Below are 21,038 nucleotides of genomic sequence, written 5' to 3' on the forward strand. Positions count from 1 at the left end.
AGAAGTTACCTTCAACCCGTATACCTTTCAGAGGTTCTGTACAGGGGTTCGTCACAGCGTTCTATTAGTACTTTACTGTATTAGTTTTATAAATAAATATTTTAAATTTAAATACAAGTATAATATTAATAAGAATCTTGACCGCAAATTATTTTCCGACCGGTATACAATTCTTAAATAAATCCCTATTTTTTTAATTACCTAAAAATTCTTTATAGTACAAAAAATAAATATTTGTAAAAAGATATTTTACGGTACTATAAGAATTATTACCAAACTTAAGAAAAAGGGTTTACAACCATATATAAACTATAATTCTATCTTATACTAACCTTTAGTGATGTCACGGTTCTGGAAGACAGTGGGGCCACGAGGGACCAATCAAGACTAGACCGCGCTGTCGAGCGGGGCTCACGGTCCAGAAGGGTAACGGACTAATAAGATGGGGACCGGGGACCGCGGTAGGGCTCACGGTCCACGGTCCGGCATCGGCCAATCAGGAGCGGACCGAGGACCGTCTATAAGTCAATAGTCTACGGTCCACGGGTCTATATATACGGAGGAACTGGCCGGCGTAGATAAATAGTTCCGTAGTATATAATATAAGTTATAATCGTTAGTATTTAAACTATTATAATAAAGATAAACCGTTATTATATACTATTTAGTTATACCGGATTAAGATTATTTAAAAGTGCCTTTAACTAATATTCCTTTTAGAGGTTCTAGATAGGGGTTCGTTATACGTTATATACTTACTTTAACTTTATTACGGATAAGTTAAAGGCGTCTTTTTACTATTATAGCCGGACCTAAAAATATTTAGATAGGAGGCGTCCCGCTTAGCCTAGGTACCGAGGGACTTTCTAAATATATATCCTTTACCGTAAAGTAGGTTATTAAGCGCCTTAAAGAATTCGAAAACGAAGCTTAGTAGACCCGGAAATAGATTTTTATTATTTCGATTACGTTTAAGTCGACTATTAAGTTCTTAGTGCCGGAATATTATAGAGGAGAAAAGGCCGAGCTTAAAGGATTCTTAATTTAATTTAAAACTTATTTTCGTTAATACCTAAACTAATTTACTAACGAAGAGTCGAAAATAATTTTCGCGGCTATTAAACTTAAGGATAAGGCTTTCGCGTAGTTTAAGCTTATCCTCGACGATTATTATAAATAAAAACAAAAGTATTAAAAGAAAATTACCGTAAAGTATTTCGAAAGCTACCGTATCTTTAAGGTTAAGCTTAAAAAAGTATTTAGGAAATACGATAAAGTAAAGTGCGCGTAAGGGAGGCTCTTAAGCTTACGCTAAATACGTTTAGCGGCTAACTATACGGTTTAATTTAAAATCGATAGCTTACGTAATATTATTAACGATAAGGGATTAATATAGCTTTTTTACTATAGTTTTAAGAAAAAAGTAAAGGATAAATTATATAAAAAGTTAAAACCTAATACTATCGATAAATATATTATTATAGTTATACGGATCGACGATCGGTAATTCGAGCGTCGTACGGAAAAGAGAAATTACGGTAGGGGTACCTATAGTAATAACTATAAGAGATATTTTAATAATAATTATTTTAATAATAAATATAAACGGAAATACTTTAATATTAATTATTTTAATATTATATATTTAAGACCGATAAACGTCGATACTATATAATAATAAAAGTTATAAGGCCAGAGCTAAAGTAAAAATAATTTTAAATATTTTAATTATAGTAAAGTAAAATACTTTAAGAAGGACTATAAGGCATTTAAACGGCTCGGATAAAAAAAAAAATCGTATTAATTACTATATCGAGAAGACCGAGAGTTATAAAGGTAATAGTTATCGGGTATTAATAAAATAGAACGGTAAGCTCCGAAAAAGACTTTAATTAATACGCCGGATAAGAAAATATAAAGTTCTAGGAAGTAAAGGAAGCCTTAAAAAGGCTAAAGGCGAAATATAAAGAAAAAGATCTTTAAATATAAATATTATAGGATTAATTAATATAAATCGTTACGGAAGTTACTATAAAGGTTATTAAAGACGAGGGTCTTATATAAGGACTTATTAAATAAACGATATTAAAAAGGTAATATAGTAAATACGGAATTACTATCTTATGAAATATATTATAGTCTATAAAGTTTTTATATAAAAGCTAAAAAAAGTATTAAAAAGGTAAGAAGGTCGCTAATATTAGGATCGTAAAGTTATTAAAGAATATATTAATACTTATATAATATATATCTTATAAAGGAGATACGGTATAGCTTTATCTTAGGTATTTAGAGTATTAAAAAGTATTTTAATTTTAGTATATTATATATAAATATATAAAATACTATTAAAGTAAATCGCTATATAGTTATTAGCCGGTATATAAAGTAAGTAAAAAAAGTAAATTATAGTTAATTAAAAGGACTATAGCCCGATAGGAAAAGGTTTAATAGAAAAACCTAAATAATTATATTTTATAAAAAGTTTAGGACTTAATTAAATTAAAGGATAGCCTTTAAATTATATAAATTATATTAAAGTATATAAGGTATTACGTCGAATATATAGATAGTTAGAATATAAATAATAATATATATTTATAGGAAAAAATAATATTAAAATAGTATTTAAGTTTAGACTACGCTATATACTTACGGAAGAAGGTTAAGCGATATTATTAAGCTAAGACGCTTAAGATTAAATAAAAAAATTATTATCGAGCGTAAATAGAAAAGAATATTAAAGATAGAAGATAGGAGGAAGCTAGATAAGTATAATTAAAAGATTTTATATTATTAAATAACCTAAGGTAAGAGGACGTTTTTAAACGATATAATGGTTTAGGAAATAACTTACGGCCCTTTATAGGGGCCGTTAACTTTTAACGGACTATAAATAATATTTTCGAAGGTATTAACGTAAGGTAAAGGTATAGGATAATGATCCGGCGCTCGTTAGCGAAGTTACTACTATATAAGGAAAAAGTAAGAAAGATAAACGCCTTTAGATTATTATATAATAAAGGGATTTTTAAATAATAATATTAATAAACGGTAATATAGAAACGAATTTAATTTCGTTATAATTTATATATTAAGCCCGTATATTATAAAAGAAAAAAAAAAATAAATAATTATATAAAGTCTATTTCCTACGTAAAAGGTTTATAAGGAAATACTATCTTTAAATATTATAATTAAAGGAAAAACAATATTAATTATATTCGATATTATAAATATAGGACCTTTAAAGGATATAATCCTAAAATAATTATAATATAAAAACTATAACCTAAATATCGATTAAAGGGATAGTAATTACTTACAATTAAAAAAACTTTAAAAGTATTTAACTAACGATAAAAAATTAAGAATACGTACGGAATAAAATATAAGATAAATACCCTTTACAGTACTATTATAAAGAGTATAGGAAGTAATAGTATATTCTATTAATATAAATAATAAAATCGAAAAAGTAAGGTTAACGACGTTAATAAAGATATCGAAGGTTAATAAATACGCTTACTATAATAATATAGAGAAAGGCGAGAAAAAGGCGGTACCGGTAAAATATCGAGGATACCTAGCCTTTACGGCTAAGTATTTAAAGGGGCTTCTAAAGCGAGGACCGTAAAACTATAAAATTAAATTAAAAGAAAAAGCTAAGCTACGGCTATTTAAGGTTTATTATATTAACGATAAGTAAAGTAAAGAGCTATAAAAATACTTAAATAAAAACTTAAAAAGAAAATATATTAAGGAGTTTATATTACTAATAGGATACTTTATATTCTTTATACCGAAGAAAGACGGTAGTTTACGATTATATATAGATTATCGCTAGCTAAATAACGAAATAGTAAAAAATAATTACCCGCTATTATTAATATTTAAGTTACGGAATTAATTAATAAAAGCGTAATACTTTATACGCTTAAATATATTTATTAGGTATACCTATATACGGATTAAGGAAGGAAATAAATAGAAAATTACGTTTTATATACCTTATAATTATTTCGAGTATCTCGTAATACTATTTAGGTTAATTAATACGCTTATAACGTTTTAATTTCTCGTTAACTATACGATATAAAAGTACCTCGATAAAATAATAATATACTATCTTAATAATATTTTTATTTATTTACGTATTTTAAAGGAGTATAAGCGGTATATATAAAAGATATTCGACGCGCTATACGGAGCCGGACTTTTAATTAATAAAGAGAAAAACGAGTTTTACGTATAGAAAATAATATATTTAGGATATTTAATATCGTTAAATAAGGTTCGTATAAAACTAAGGAAAATTATAATAGTAAAAAATTAACTTACGCTATAATTATAAATATATATTAGGGAATTCTTAAGGTTTATAAACTTTTATTAAATATTTATCCGGGATTACGTAAGTATTACGAGGCTATTTAATTATTTAATTAAGAAAGATATAGAGTTCCGGTAGGAGTAAAAAAAAGAATAGGCTTTTTAAAAGTTAAAAAAGGCTATTTTAAAGGACCCGGTATTTAAATTACTAAACCCTAATCGACTATTTAAGGTTAAAGTAAATATATTAGACTATACTATCGGTAAATAATTAAAATAGCAAGACGATAATGATAAACTATATTCGGTAGCTTTTTTTTCGAAGAAGCTTAATAAAATACATTAAAACTATTTAATCTATAATAAGGAACTACTTATTATTATTAAAGCGTTCGAGGAGTAAAGACTATATTTTAACGGTACTAAATATAAAGTATAGGTTTATACGGATTATAAAAATCTATAGTACTTTATTACTATAAAGGTCCTTAATATACGGTAAATACGATAATTAAAGTTTCTTTCGGAATTTAATTTTTAAATTAATTATAAAAAGGGTTCGGAAAACGTTAAAATAAATATATTTAACCGGCGAGCCGACTACTATAAAGATATACTGTTACGGTTCTGGAAGACAGTGGGGCTACGAGGGACTAATCAAGACTAGACCGCGCTATCGAGCGGGGCTTACGGTCCAGAAGGGCAACGGACTAATAAAATAGGGACCGGGGACCGCGGTGGGGCTTACGGTCCACGGTCCGGCATCGGCTAATTAGGAGCGGACCGAGGACCGTCTGTAAGTTAACGGTTTACGGTCCACGGGTCTATATATATAGAGGAATTAGCCGGCCTAAATAGATAGTTCCGTAGTATATAATATAAATTATAATCGTTAATATTTAAATTATTATAATAAAAATAAGCTATTATTATATATTATTTAATTATACCGGACTAAAATTATTTAGAAGTACCTTTAACTAATATCCCTTTTAAAGGTTTTAGATAGGGGTTCGTTATACGTTATATATTTACTTTAACTTTATTATAAATAAATTAAAAGCGTCTTTTTACTACTATAGCCGGACCTAAAAATATTTAAATAAAAAGCGTCCCGCTTAGTCCAGGCACCGAAGGACCTTCTAAATATATATCCTTTACCGTAAAGCAGATTATTAAGCGCCTTAAAAAACTCGAGGACGAGGCTTAATAAATCCGGAAATAGATTTTCGCTATCTCGATTATGTTTAAATTAATTATTAAGTTCTTAATACCGGAGTATTATAAAAGAGAAAAGGCCGAGCTTAAAAGGTTTTTAATTTAGTTTAAAACCTATTTTCGTAAATACCTAAATTAATTTATTAACGAAAAGTTAAAAATAATTTTCGCGGTTATTAAACTTAAGGATAAGGCTTTTACGTAATTCGAGTTTATCTTTAACGATTATTATGAATAAAAGCGGAAGTATTAAAAAAAAATTACCGTAAAGTATTTTAAAAATTATTATACTTTTAAAGCTAATCTTAAAAAGATATTTAAGGAATATAATAAAGTAAAGTACGTATAGGGAAAGCTTTTAAGCTTACGCTAAATACGTTTAACGGTTAATTATATAGTTTAATTTAAAATCGATAGTTTATATAATATTATTAATAATAAGGGATTAATATAGTTTTTTTACTATAACCTTAAGGAAAAAGTAAAGGATAAATTATATAAAAAGTTAAAGTTTAATATTATCGATAAATATATTATTATAATTATATAAATCGACGATCGGTAGTTCGAGCGTCGTACGGAGAAAAAGAATTATAGTAAAGGTACCTATAGTAATAACTATAAAAAATATTTTAATAATAATTATTTTAACGATAAATATAAATAAAAATACTTTAATATTAATTATTCCGGTACTATATATTTAAAACCGATAAACGTTAATACTATATAATAATAAAGGTTATAAGGCCGGGGCTAAAGTAAAAATAATTTTAAATATTTTAATTATAATAAAGTAAAATACTTTAAAAAAGATTATAAGGTACTTAAATAGCTCGGATAAAAGAAGGAGATCGTATTAATTATTATATTAAAGGGACCGAGGGTAGTAAAGATAATAATTATTAAATATTAGTAAGGTAAAGCGGTAAGCTTTAAAGAAAACTTTAATTAATATACCGGATAAAAAAATATAGAGTTTTAGGAGGTAAAGGAAGTTTTAGAAAGGCTAAAGGCGGAATATAAAGAAGGAGATCTTTAAATATAAGTATTATAGGATTAATGAGTATAGATCGTTACGGAAGTTACTATAGAGGTTACTAAAGATAAGGGTTTTACGTAAAGATTTATTAAATAAACGATACTAAAGAAGTAATATAGTAAGTACGGAATTACTATTTTATAAAATATATTATAGCCTATAAAGTTTTTATATAAAAGCTAAGAAAAGTATTAAAAAGGTAAGAAAGTCGTTAATATTAAGATCGTAAAGTTATTAAAGGATATATTAATACCTATATAATATATATCCTATAAAGGAGATATAATATAGTTTTATCCTAAATATCTAAAGTATTAAAGAGTATTTTAATTTTAATATATTATATATAGATATATAAAGTATTATTAAAGTAAGTTACTATATAGTTATTAGCCAGTACGTAAAGTAAGTAAAGAAAGTAAATTATAATTAATTAAAAGGATTATAGCCTAATAGAAAAAGGCTTAATAGGAAAACCTAAACGATTACGTTTTATAAAAGATTTAAAATCTAGTTAAATTAAAGGATAGCCTTTAAGTTATATAAATTATATTAAAATATATAAGGTATTATATTAAATATATAAATAGTTAAAATATAAACGATAATATATATTTATAGAAAAAAGTAATATTAAAATAGTACCTAAGCTTAAACTATATTATATACCTATAGGAAAAAGTTAAACGATATTATTAAACTAAAACGCTTAAAACTAAGTAGAAAAACTATTATCGAGCGTAAATATAAAAAAATATTAAAAACGGAAAATAAAAGGAAATTAAATAAGTATAATTAAAAAACTTTATATTATTAAATAACTTAAAGTAAAAAAACGTTTTTAAATAATATAATTATTTAAAAAATAATTTACGGCTTTTCGTAGGGGCCGTTAACCTTTAATAAATTATAAACGATACTTTCGAAAGTATTAATATAAAGTAAAAGTATAAAATAACGATCCGATACTTATTAACGAAGTCGCTACTATATAAGGAAAAAATAGAAAAAATAAATATTTTTAAATTATTATATAATAAAGGGATCTCTAAATAATAATATTAATAAACGTTAATACGGAAATAAATTTAATTTCGTTATAATTCGTATATTAGGCCTATATACTATAAAAGAAAAAAAAAATAAATAGTTATATAAAGTCTATTTCCTACGTAAAAGGTCTATAGGAAAATACTATCTTTAAATATTATAATCGAAGGAAAAACGATATTAATTATATTTAATATTATAAATATAGAACCCTCGAAGAATATAATTTTAAGGTAACTATAATATAAAGATTATAATTTAGATATTGATTAAAGGGATAGTAATTACCTACGATTAAAAAAGCTTTAAAAGTATTTAATTAATAATAAAAGATTAAAAGTATATACGAAGTAAAGTATAGGATAAATACCCTTTACGGTACTACCGTAAAGAGTATAAGAAATAATAATATATTCTATCGATATAGGTAGTAAAATCGAAGAAATAAAGTTAATAACGTTAATAAAAATATTGGAGGTTAATAAATACGTTTACTATAATAACGTAAAGAAAGGTAAGAAAAAGGCGGTACTAATAGAATATTAAAGATACTTAACCTTTACGGTTAAATATTTAGAGGGGCTTCTAAAGCGAGAACCGTAAAATTACGAAATTAAGTTAAAAGAAAGAGCTAAACTACGGCTATTTAAAGTTTACTATACTAACGATAAGTAAAATAAAAATTATAAAAGTATTTAAACGAAAATTTTAAGAAAGAATATATTAGGGAGTCTATATCGTTAATAAAATACTTTATATTTTTCGTATTAAAAAAGAATAATAACTTACGATTATATATAAATTACTATTAATTAAATAATAAAATAATAATAAATAATTACTTACTACTATTAATATTTAAGTTACGGAGTTAACTAATAGGGGCGCGATACTTTATATATTTAAATATACTTATTAAGTACGCTTATATATAGATTAAGGAAAGAGATAAATAAAAAACTACGTTTCGTATATTTTATAATTATTTTAAGTATTTCGTAATACTATTTAAGCTAATTAATATACCTATAACGTTTTAATTTCTTATTAACTATATAATATAAAAATATTTTAATAAAATAATAATATACTATCTCGATAACGTTTTTATTTATTTACGTACTTTAAAGGAATATAAATAATATATACGAGAGATACTTAACGCGCTATATAGAACTAGACTTTTAATTAATAAAGAAAAAAACGAGTTTTATATATAAAAAATAATATATTTAAAATATTTAATATCGTTAAATAAGATTTATATAGAACCGGAGAAAATTACGGTAATAAAGGATTAGCCTATACTATAATTATAAATATATATTAAGGAATTTTTAAAGTTTATAAACTTCTATCGGATATTTATTTAGGGCTATATAAGTATTATAAAGCTACTTAATTATTTAACTAAAAAGGACGTAAAGTTCCGGTAGGGATAAGAAAAGGAATAGGCTTTTTAAAAGCTAAAAAAAATTATTTTAAAGGACCCGGTATTTAAATTATTAAACCTTAATCGACTATTCGAAGTTAAAGTAAATATATTAAATTATATTATTGGTAAATAATTAAGGTAATAAAATAATAATAGTAAATTATATTTAATAATTTTCTTTTCGAAAAAACTTAATAAAATACGTTAAAACTATTTAATCTATAATAAGGAACTATTTACTATTATCGAAGCGTTTAAAAAATAAAAGTTATACTTTAACGGTATTAAATATAAAATATAGGTTTATATAGATTATAAAAATCTATAGTACTTTACTATTACGAAAGTCTTTAATGCCCGGTAAATATAATAATTAGAGTTTCTTTTAAAATTTAATTTTTAAATTAATTATAAAAAGGGTTCGGAAAACGTTAGGGTAAACGTATTTAGCCGGCGAGCCGACTATTATAAAGATATATTTAGGGAGTTACTATTATTATTTAAGGAAGCGTTAAATAATATTTTTAAGTATTTATTATAACTGTAAATAAAATATTACGTAGTATATCGCGAGAAAGCTATTTCTAATAAATATTAAAGGAAATTAAATAACGATATTATAAAATAATATTAATAGGAAAAGCTAAAGCTATAAGGTATTTAGAAAAATAATTAGGAAAGACTATAATATAAAAACTAAATATATATAAAGTTAGGTAATAAAATAATATTAATAATAAGGATTTATATATTAAAACTCGGAAAATATATAAATATTGTTAAGACTATAGAAAAAATTAAATAATACTTTAATTAGCTAGGGATTAAGGACGACATTAAAGAAACTATTTAATTATATTATATATATAAAAGAACGAGGGTTACGAGGTATAAGCCTTATAGATTTTTAAAGCTATTACCGGTAATAGAACGGCTATAAAGTTTAATTATAATAAACTTTATTATTAAATTATTAAAGTCTAAAAATATAATAACCGGTATTAAATATAATAGTATATTAACGGTAATTAATAGGCTTACTAAATAAATATACTTTTTACCTTATAAAGAGACCTAGTCGGTAAAATAATTAGTAAATATAATATTATAATATATTATATTAATATATATATAATTAAAGGAGTTTATTATAAACCGCGATATTAAATTCGTATCGAAATTCTAAAGAGCGTTAATAACGAAGCTAGGGATAATAAATAAAGCGTTTTCGGCTTACTACCTTTAAACGGATGGTTAAATAAAATAATTTAATTAAATTATAAAATAGTATTTACGGAATTATATTAATTTTAAATAAAATAATTAAATTAAATTATTATTTATAATATAGTTAATATATAATATATCGTTAATTAAAACGATTAAAGCTATATTATTCTTCGTAAATTTCGGTTATAAAGCAAATCTACGGTAAGGACTTACGGTTAAGGTACTTAAGGCTAGAGTTAAAGTAAATAAAATATATATATTTTATAGTAAATTTAAGTAAAAACTAAAGTTTATAAAGGAAAAAATATAAAAATATTATAATATTAAAAGGCTCGAAAAACCTTACTTTAAGGGAAGGAATATAATATTCCTTTTTATATATAATTTACGTATTAAAAAACCTAATAAAAAGCTAAATTATAAAAGAATAGAACTATTTAAAGTTAAAAGGAAAATGTCGGAGACGGTATTCGAATTAGAATTATTTAATATAATACGTTTACGGTTATATACTTTTTATATTTTACTTTTAGAACTTATATTATATATAAATAAGGCTAATATATAGGTAATAGCGGAAGACGAAGAAAAAGAATACGATATAGAAGAAATATTAAATTTACGGTTTAATAAAAGTTAATTAAAATATTTAGTTAATTAATTAAGATATTTGGCTATAGATAATTCGTAAAAATTATAAATATACTTTAATTACTTAAATAAATAAAAAAATTTTTATTAACGATATTTAAACCGATTAAAACTTAAATAAGTAAAAAGACTTAGCCCCGGCTTATAGCTAAATAACTATAAGACGGAGTTAAAAGAACCTCGACGGGAGTCGAACCTACGCCTTTAATATAATAGTCGATATACTATATACTATACTATAAGGTTAAAAAATATAAAAAAAACTAAATATAAATAGTACTACGCGCTTTAAGTACTTTAAAAAGTAAAAGGTACGCTATTAATAGTATTTAGCGCGGTTAGGAAGGAAGGACCGGCTACGTTAGAATCGAAGGAAAAGTCGGAGGGTTAGTCTAGGCTTAAGGAAAGATCTAAAGTGTAAAGAGATTACGGAACGGTATTCTAGGCGGTATCCGGCCGCGTAGGAGTATCCGGTAAAAAAGTAGGAGGCGCCGTAGCGGTAGATTACGCTACCTAAGCATCCTCCTTCTAGATATCCCGCGCGAAGAGGCGCTCTTTACGTACGCGAAGAGAGCGATATATTTATTTTATCCGGATAAGTTTAATAATTAATTACGAAAGTTAGTTTTTAAACTTTTATTTTTTATATTTAAGTTTATTTTACTTTTTTATTGTTCGGGTTACTATAGAACGGTTAATTATAGTATAAGAAGAAAAGGAAGATCTATTTATAGGTAAAGCTAATATTAAATTTATTATATAGGATCTTATAGCGTACGTATTTAGCGTACCGTAAGGACCTAAGGGCTATAATATAAAAGGATTCGGCGGTAAAATAGGTAAAATATAGTATTATAATAAAACTATAGCGGTGGATTCGGGAGGAAAGGGTAAAAGCCTATTTAGTTTTATAATAACGTTTCTATATATAGTTAAATATAATAAAAGTAAAGAGAAAAGGGGAGGAAAAACCTACGATATAGTTAGTAGTGGAAAAAGATTAGGCCGTAAGGGCTTCGGCCTAAAGAAGGAATATTATATTACGGTTCTAGAAAATAGTAAAGCTATAAGGGACTAATTAAAACTAGACCGTACCGTCGAGCGGGACTTACGGTCCAGAAAGGTAACGGACTAATAAAATAAAGACCGGAGACCGCGGTAAGGCTTACAGTCCACGGTCCGGTATCGGCTAATTAAGAGCGGACCGAAGACCGTCTATAAATTAACGGTCTACGGTCCACGGGTCTATATATACGGAGGAACTGGCCGGCGTAAATAAATAATTTCGTAATATATAATATAAATTATAATCGTTAATATTTAGATTATTATAATAAAGATAAGCTATTATTATATATTATTTAGTTATACCGGACTAGAATTATTTAGAAGTGCCTTTAACTAATATCCCTTTTAGAGGTTCTGGATAGGGGTTCGTTATAAGTGATATTTGTTTTTCTTAAAATTTTATTTACGAGTAGAGTTATATAATTAAAATAAATTAATTTTATTATTAAATATATAGTTAATAAAAATGTTAATGATAATTCAAAATCTTTTATATATTTCTTTTATATTTAAAAGATAATTAATATTAAAGAGTTGAAAGATAAAAAAAAATAGTAAAAAGAAAAAAATAAATAAATATTATTTTTATAATATTAAATGATAGAATCGTTAATAATATATGAATTATGATTATTATAAGTAAATGAATAATGTTTTAATAAATCTTTAAATTTAACCTTTAATATAAATATCTTATTAAATTAGATTAATAGTAGGGTTATTATTAATCTAATTTTTTTTAATATAACTATATATTAAAATAGTGAGAAAACACACAAATACAACTAAGACACTACAAATATACCTGCGTGACAATAGCTCGCTCGCAGGCCGCACTTCACGTAAGACAATGAAAAGACACTATGGGCTCGCAGGCTACATAATAAGCATCGGAATAGCCTGATCAGAGGGCTAGAATTGCCTGCACGCATGCAAGGCACAAAATACGAGGAAACAAAAGTCGATGTCCTGTCTAAAATAGAATGCCCTAAGCAGACCGCTTATATACATAACCCTTTCTAAACTTCCGAATCTTCCGAAAGCCCTACATCCTCACCTTCTGATCAGAAAGTCTTTGGGCCTGTGGCTGCACCCCAAACTAATATTAATCCTTATTTAATTAATTTTTAAACTATTATTTACAAAGGTTTTTCCGTTTTATAAAATATATTTAAATATAATAATTGAAATCCTTTTTCCCTTTTATTTCATATATATAAATGTCTTATTTAACTTTCACTTTCTATTATCTTTAAGTTTTTACAGTTATATCTATACTTAAATTTAATTTAATTAACGGTAAAATACAAGTTAAAGAATTTATTAATGTTTTCGGGGGGACCTTTATTAAATTTAAAATAATTAAATTTTTTTGCTTTATATAAATATATAAATGAGAATTAATAAAGTAAAATATTTAGTATTTATTAAAGAAGTTAAAATTACTTTATTTAATTAATAAACTAACCGTTAAAGCTTTTATATTAGTACAAGTAAAAGCGTAATTAAATTTTTTTAACGAAGCATCTATTATATAATAAGGTTTTTTTAGCTGTAAAAAAATTACAATTCGTTTTTATAAGTAAAGTTCTTTAGTAGAGTACTATTAATATAGTACTTTAGGGTAGAACGTAGAATCCCATACTTATTAGATGCTTTTCGCTAGCTTATACTAGCCGCAATGTCTTTCTAGGTATTTTTAACATCCTCTTCGGTATATTTGGCTATTGTGGGTACCTGGAGCAAAAAAAAGTAAAAAGAAAAGCTTTATTTTTGGTTTCTGTGGGTGGAATATACAGTGTGTGTTGATATCGGGGGGCTTTCGGAGGTCCAGGGTTGTGGAGGGTTTAATGTGGGTAGATGGCTTGGGTAGTTCAAACCTACCTGGGCCACATCCATATGTGGTCCACTTCCTTGTCATCCAACCTAATAGTTGGAGGCTCCAATGATTTCATCATAACCACGATGAGATGTGCAAGGTCTAAACAGCCCGGATTACACCGTTCGCTGAACCCTCACCCGTCTCCTGTCGCCGTGGGGAAGCAGGCGCCTGCTGGGCTGAACTTATGGTCGGCCCAATAACCACAGTACCAGAACCCATCACAGGCCCAAGTACCGCATTTGGGTTCCCCAAGGCCGGCCCCCGAGTAGCAGCTGTCGTCCCACTATTCATCGAATGCCCATCACTGACACTCGAAAGAGGAGAACCGGGATAAACAGGCAAAGGCGTGTCATCGTGTTCCGGGGCTCTCGACGGGGGACCTCCAGTTCCAGCACCACCACCACCACCACCACCACCACCACCACCTCCGGCTCCGTTACCTCCCCCCACCGATTCCCATCTCAATACTCTCCCCACACTAACCGGCTTTCGAGCCCCCAACCAGCGCTCGGGATACTTGAGCCGAAACCCCCACTGAAGCCACAACTTTATCTTCATCCAAAATGGCATCCTCTTCCACTTCTCCCTCAGTTGCTCCTGATCATCTGCATTCCTCCCGACTTCATATTTGGTGACAAAGATCATGAGCAGCGTGGCAATCAGCCACCAGCACACCGTGCCGCACCGAAGAGCCCAGTGGCCTTGCATCAGGCTCCTGAACCACAGGAAATTCTCGATGAAGCCTAGAACAAAGAGGGTCCCGACGATGGCAAGGATGATGGCAGGACCTTCTGGGATTTTGCTGCAGCGTCCGAAGGCCTTGTGGGGACATTTTTGTTTTGCCTCTGCTCCAAATGGGTTGGGGCGCGGATTCTTTTCGCCTGGGAGAAAGCAGTTCTCAATGTAGCGGTAGTTGATTTGATCGTGTCGGTAGTAATCCGCCGGCGGTCTGCGCGCTGGAGGAAGGTCCGTCGCTTTCACATGCAGTGTCGTGTATGTGTAGTACGAAGTTTGTTGCACCCAACGATGGGTGCTGCTATCGGTTGTGGCGACAAGTCTGGTGTATGTGACGACATCTGTTTCGACGCTGGCCATGGAGTGGAGGATCTCGCTGAGCGGCGTCGGAACAGACGCGGAGGTCCTGAGGTTGATTTCGGTGGTGTATTCGAAGGGGGTCGGGCAGCTGGTTGGCGCGGTGATTGTATAGTCGACAAGCCATTGAGGGCCCTCCCCACGCGAGTCGGGATCTGGGTCCCACCGCCAGGTATACAGGTCCGAGGTGGGAACCGCGTCGGCGGGATAATAGTACTCCACAACCTCCAAATCCCAGGAAGTGAGACTCGCTGTTGTGGTTGATATTGGCGTTACGTCTGGAAGTGAGGTGGTACGTGCCACTAACCGTGTTACGGTCGTTGTTCCGGTGCATGAGAGACCCGTCACACCAGCTGGGTCGCAGCGAAATGGCTCAGGTTCTGGGTCATCGACGAATATCTGCGTCGCGGTCCAGAAACTCGCCGCTGTTATCTGACATAGGCCGGCTGATGCCAATAACCGGGCTATTAGGTGTATTCGTGCCATGGTGAAATATTGGTGGTCGAAGCCCTGAGACCTGGAATGAAGGGCTACGACGATTTCAATCGAGGGTGGCCTTCTGGCACATTTAAGACCAACACCTCAACCGACAACCCAACCAACGATTGTCAGATCAGTCCTCTTATGGGACCTTGGCAACGCGATTATGGGGACGAGCTCAAGGGCTTGTTCTCGGCACAAAGCTTGGTAGCATCGCAGGAGAAGCGAAATGAGGCAGCCAATCTGACACTATCACAACATCACTCAATTTCTATGGAGATGAGATAGTACCGCAACCAAAGAGAACACATGTCGTTGCCAAGCTAGCCTTGCCAAACCAAGTTAAAATATCGAGGCATTCGGTCGCTCTCTATCCAATGAACAAACTGGAGATGTGCTGCACGATTCTTGTGTTTCCATAGCGTGGGAGCATGCTGGCACACTGCCAGCACTGCGCCACAGATGAAGTTTGGTTCAACCCTAACCCTCTGTTCGACAATTATCCCTGAACCCCTTAAACAATAAAAACAACACCCATGTCTGACCTCGAATATTTGATCTCAGTCTCTTTGATTATGTACCCCATCACGACAGGATAGCAATTTTTCCTATCCGATCAAAGGCCTACTTTTCCTTGGCAGCGTGACCTTGAACACCAAGGCCTGTTGGTCCAGGCTGCACCCACTCGCGTCTTTGTATGGGATCTTGCCGTTGTTGATAAATCCTGAAACAGTTGTCAGCAGTGTATTATGCATCCCTCTATTGTCAAAAACGCTTACCATTCTGCGTGATAAAGTCATTATCAGAGATGGCAATCAAGAAGTACTCGTCCTTCTTGCCATCGTCCACCGGAACCAACACCAAGCTCTCCCACTTCTCATTCAAAAGGCTGTTCATCGGCAACGCTGGGGGCCCGTTCCTCATCCCAAACTTGTTCAGCCTAGAATTGATGTTGAAGTCGATCCACGGGCAAAGTGTCGCGGGTGTTATCTCTGGCTTCAACACACCATCTGCTCTCGTCAGGGTCAGGCTATCCTTCGTATCAAAAGTCAAATAACATACCTTCACTCGCTATCGAAGCATTAAACAAATCATACCCCCTCCCCTTCACATCCGTCGCCCTCCCAATATCAACCACGTCCACATGCCTGTACAAACTCGTCGGGCTATCAGTGCAAGCACCAACCCCGCTATCCCTCGGCAGCACAAGCAGCTGCTCGTCACTGACATACTTGATCTCACTCTGCGCCGCCACCCTCGTCCTCCCTTGCCCATCAGTAAACGTAGGCAAAGGCACAACCCACTCCCCGGAGTACTTCACCTTCTTGCCTTTCCCCTTGCTAACATCATACCTCAATAACCGGGTATACCTCCTCGTAGCAGCATTCCCACCCCCTTCCAGCCTCCCCGCACTCTGCAGCATGACCCAGAGTTGTTTCCCATCTGGACTGGCAGTTAACCCCTCAAAACCCTGGTTGTTTGACCTACCCTGACTGGGGTTGGTAGGAATGGGTCGTTTGCCGTTGTCGAAAATAGGGGCGTTGTCACTGCTGAAACTGAGGGTGCCATTCCTCAGTGGGAGGAGAGCATCAGGTGGGGCGATGGCGGATAGGAGTTTTCCGCGGGGGGAGAAGAGGTAGATGTACGGGCCGTACTCGTCGCTTATCCAGAAGGTGCCATCATCATTCAGCACCAAGCCTTCGGCGTCAATAGCGATGCGTTTTCCTCCTGAACCGGGGCCACCAAATCCATCACCGGGATAGGTCGATGCTGGGAGGGGGGGAAAGCCAGGGAGGGTGGTGATACTGTCTGGGTCGAGACCAGTGAGGGGTTCACCGCTGGGAGAGGTAAGAAGGATGGTGGCTTTGTATTTGAAGAGGAGGTTTGGTGGGAGGGGCGGGGATTGAGATGCCGCGGCGGCTGGGGTGAAAGTCACATCAAAGATGTGGACGCGAGGGATGGTGTTTTGGGTGCCTTGGGTGTTCCAGCCTCTGTCGGGGAGGCCGTAGAGCGTGCCGGTGTAGTAGGTTTGTTTGTTTTTGCCACCGGCAGATCGCTTTTTCCAGTTGGTGATCGCGGCTGAGGAGCCGATGCTGATTGTGTCGCCGAATTCGTCTCTTGCGTCAGAGGGGATCGAACCGAAACCGGCGAGTTCGTTGTAGGTATAGGATTTTCCCTGGCACGTTGTCGTGGAGACGGGAGCAGGAGATGGCTGAGGGTGTGAGAGCACGGTGCTCGTCAACAAGGCAAGGACGCCTAGGCTGCTGAGGAAGACCATGACTCTGGTGGAGGTGCGCAGCTGTTTGTGACGGTGAGGAAGCTTGCACTCCTCCGCGAGCGCATATTCAACTTATGGCCTCGGCCAGGGCACGTGGGCATCTTTCAGCTCATGCAAGCTAAGGAATAGAATGATGGAGGAATGGTGTGACTGTAACACTGGAGTCTGTCACTTACCCACGTGCTCAATGGCATTGAGATATAGCAGTGAGCTGAGGAAAGTGGTGGGGGAGATCGTCAGGAACATGTGGGTGTTTTCGCCTCCGTGATTGGACGGTGGCGACAAACCGATAACGCCAAGCCATGTGACATTTGTTGACACCATACATAGCTGCATGTAAACCAATGTAGATGAAAATGTTCCAACCTCCTTTCCTGATTTCTGTTAGTTGCTCATGTCCCTTCCCAAGTCATGATTTCCTGCCCTCGCTCTAGCGTTGTAAGCCCTTCCCTCCTCATCAAGGCCATGGAGATCATGAAGATACTCTTTGAACTCCCTTGTTATTTGGCAAACTTGCTCAAAGTCCTTCTGATCCAAAGTTGGGCCATCATGCTCCTTCTTGTCAGTCTTTTGCAGGAATCGGAATTCTGCCAGAGCGACGGCAGTTTGGAATGCTGCGCACCAAAAGCTTTGTCAGTACATCGCCACGTGGACTTGATTAACTGGTCTTACCATTGTGAATTTCCCGGCCGTTCCATTCCAGCCTCTTTACGATCTCATCATCCAGATGTATCATTTGGCTCGCCCAGTGATGATGAAGCCTTGACGCTCGTCGGTGAGTTTGTCAAAGAACTGTGTCCAAATCTGGCGGTGATTGTCTTTACTGAGCTGATCGTACTTGATGATGATGTGAATCCTGGAAATGAAGGCGTCGTCGAATGCCCGACGCGGTTTGTAGTCAAGAACAGGATTCCTCGGTAATATTCTATAGAACGAAGAAACACTGTACATTCAGGGTCAGTACTACTGGTGTACTCAGATGAGGATGCCAACGCAGAATCTCACCAAATACAAGGCTGTTGCGCCGAAGGTCACTAACAACGCGCCGTTCCAGGTAGATATCAGCCTCGTCAATCAACATGACAGCCCCCCATTTTTCGGCCAGTCTGAACCACTTGGAGAGCTGCTGTTCCATCTTGACGTCGTCTGTGCCAATGTCTCCACAGGTGAGAGATAGTAGAGGACAGTACGTATACTCCGCGATACATTCGGCGGTCTGATGAGGGGCAGAACTGTTAATCGTGCACGGTTAAGGATAAATGTATGCCGACCTACATATGTCTTCCCAACACCGGGACCGCCATGTAGCAAGAAGATATGACCCTCTCCCTTGTTTTCAATAAAGTCGGCGCGCCACGATGTAGATAAGCCTGGTGTTGGGCTCATGTTGGTGTACTTCTGAACCAACGCCTTGATCATATCTTTGCGTGGCACAGGCATGACTAACGTGTCAATAGCCCTCGGATTGAGTTTAGGCTCCAAGCAATAGGCTACATTAAGGACGCTCTGAATGGTAAACAACAAAGTAGTAAGCCTTGTAGCTATCAGAGAGTCCTCTATGTGTAGGCAGGGAGTTAAGGGATCTTAGCACCTACCCCAAATTCTGGACTTCAAGAATATTCCATAGAGAAGATAGTCACACAATAGGTATCGATGATTGGAATCATGCGCCCCGGACTCCAGTGTAAGATTCTCCACCATTGTTGGATCCAGAAAATCGCAGAATGCGTACCGAAAGTTAGCTGGGGGATGGGGCCGTCTGCCATAACTGCGATCGGGGTTAGTCAGGCATATTCATTTTGAGTAAATGTGTTTATCCTGCACCCAGTCTAAGGGTTTGTAACACCACTCTTCACACCCGCACATCGCCAAATTCCGTCCGATATCATTGACGTTGCAGATTTCCGGTAGTAGTAGGCTGCAGAATTGACGTACACTCGACCGCTAAGCTGATAGTTGCAGTCAGATACGTGTCAGAAAGCCATACTCCCGGGTACATGAGTGAAGCCAAAATACCATCAATGGTGCTTTGGAGGAGATGGACATACCGAACCCGCTTTTCTGGCTTTGCGTATATTGGGCTTGTGACTAGCAGCATCCTGAGAGTCCATACTTTCCTCACTTGCCTTCCTCCTAACAACGTGTCTGTTTTGGAGAACAAGTGCCGCCCGGTCAGACGTGTCGCATTGATAGAAGGCCGGCTGACCACGTAAGAGTTTGAACAATTGCCTCCCCTGTGCTTCCAATCTCGCTTTAGTCTCGCCACCGTCTTTCTTGTCGAAAAGTTCCGTTGGGAAAACCTTCAGTGATGTGATTTCACGTTCTCAGTCAGCGTCCGCGCATCAGGCAAGGATTATTACATACGCAGTAGGATTAGGAGCGGTAAACACTACCCCTCAAAGCCATTATACGATACGGTATCATCAACGCACTCAATACAACAGGCGTGATTCACTTGTTAGCAGCTAGAGCTACATCAACGTTGGTCTTCGACATTTGGGGTTGAATTTGACCTTTATGAGCCTCCGCTGTTGGTAGTGCTGACAGGAAACAACCGATTCCGAAGAAGTAAAATTACACGAGAACGGGGCTAGAAAAAGTCAAATACAAAGTTGCGACTCGCTTAGGGGATCGTCACTGATGGAATACTGATCATATACTTCAACCTTCCCAAAAAGGTATCATTCCCAAAGGCAGCTTGAAACCCTGAGCATTGTGAACGCAAGTATAAAGCACATTGCCTCACCAACTTTTGTCTGGCTTCATCACTCTCTCCATCGACATCCTCCACAACGCTGTCTCCTCAGCCTTCAACAAAAAGCCTCCCTCGCCAAAATGGTCAGCGCCAAGTACCTCCTCCTCGCACCTACCAGCTGCCTCACCTTTACCGCCAACGGCAGCGTCTGGTGGTATACTTGCGGGTTAGTGTCATCTTATTCTATGACCTCACTAAGAATGCCTCTGCTAACAGTGTTTTTAGCAACTGCAAGTGTCCCCACACTGGCTCTTACGAGGGTTTCAGTGGTACCAGCCCCTGCATCAGGGTCGACAGCTCCATTAGCTCGATCAGCCTCACCCGCGTCGGCACCAAGTCGATCACTTGCAGCATCTTCTCTGATAACAAACTGCCAAGACCAGAGGCAGAGCGTGGGCTCCAGTGGGACGTACTCTTGCACGGCGTTCAACCAGAACTCGGGGAGCATGAGGTGCTACTGCAATGTCTAAGCGCTCGAAGGTGGGGTTGGAAGGTCAACTGAGAGGGCATAGATTCATGACACGA

The 21,038-nt window shown here is 34.1% G+C and overlaps 4 protein-coding genes across 4 annotated transcripts; 1 reads left to right on the forward strand and 3 right to left on the reverse strand.

Annotated features, from left to right (window-relative positions):
- Positions 1 to 14,007: 14,007 nt before the first annotated feature.
- Positions 14,008 to 15,486, reverse strand: QC764_0087410 (uncharacterized protein; the record flags this gene model as incomplete). The annotated part of the gene is made up of 1 exon (XM_062940882.1): positions 14,008 to 15,486. The coding sequence occupies one exon, from the start codon at positions 15,484 to 15,486 to the stop codon at positions 14,008 to 14,010; it is 1,479 nt and encodes a 492-aa protein (XP_062799809.1).
- Positions 15,487 to 15,761: 275 nt separating this feature from the next.
- QC764_0087420 (uncharacterized protein) lies at positions 15,762 to 17,913 on the reverse strand. Its single transcript, XM_062940883.1, has 3 exons — positions 16,543 to 17,913; positions 16,260 to 16,490; positions 15,762 to 16,204 (listed from the first exon to the last, which is right to left on the reverse strand). The coding sequence occupies exons 1-3, from the start codon at positions 17,756 to 17,758 to the stop codon at positions 16,089 to 16,091; spliced, it is 1,563 nt and encodes a 520-aa protein (XP_062799810.1). The 5' UTR covers positions 17,759 to 17,913; the 3' UTR covers positions 15,762 to 16,088.
- Positions 17,914 to 18,490: 577 nt separating this feature from the next.
- On the reverse strand, positions 18,491 to 19,198 carry QC764_510590 (uncharacterized protein; the record flags this gene model as incomplete). Its single annotated transcript, XM_062948297.1, is given in 3 exon segments — positions 18,491 to 18,683; positions 18,703 to 18,974; positions 19,034 to 19,198. The coding sequence occupies 3 exon segments, from the start codon at positions 19,196 to 19,198 to the stop codon at positions 18,491 to 18,493; spliced, it is 630 nt and encodes a 209-aa protein (XP_062799811.1).
- A 1,395-nt stretch (positions 19,199 to 20,593) lies between these two features.
- Positions 20,594 to 20,983, forward strand: QC764_0087440 (uncharacterized protein; the record flags this gene model as incomplete). Its single annotated transcript, XM_062940884.1, has 1 exon — positions 20,594 to 20,983. One exon carries the CDS (start codon positions 20,594 to 20,596, stop codon positions 20,981 to 20,983), a length of 390 nt encoding a protein of 129 aa, XP_062799812.1.
- Positions 20,984 to 21,038: the final 55 nt, after the last annotated feature.

Source organism: Podospora pseudoanserina, chromosome 5 (assembly GCF_035222485.1).
Source record: "Podospora pseudoanserina strain CBS 124.78 chromosome 5, whole genome shotgun sequence".
NCBI lineage: Eukaryota > Fungi > Ascomycota > Sordariomycetes > Sordariales > Podosporaceae > Podospora > Podospora pseudoanserina.

Coding starts and splice junctions, on each gene's coding strand:
- QC764_0087420 (XM_062940883.1), bottom strand. CDS start 17,758: ATGGTCTTCCTCAGCAGCCTAGGCGTCCTTGCCTTGTTGACGAGCACC. Junction 16,491..16,542: donor TGCTTCGATAGCGAGTGAAG/GTATGTTATTTG, acceptor TGACGAGAGCAG/ATGGTGTGTTGAAGCCAGAG. Junction 16,205..16,259: donor TGACTTTATCACGCAGAATG/GTAAGCGTTTTT, acceptor CAACTGTTTCAG/GATTTATCAACAACGGCAAG.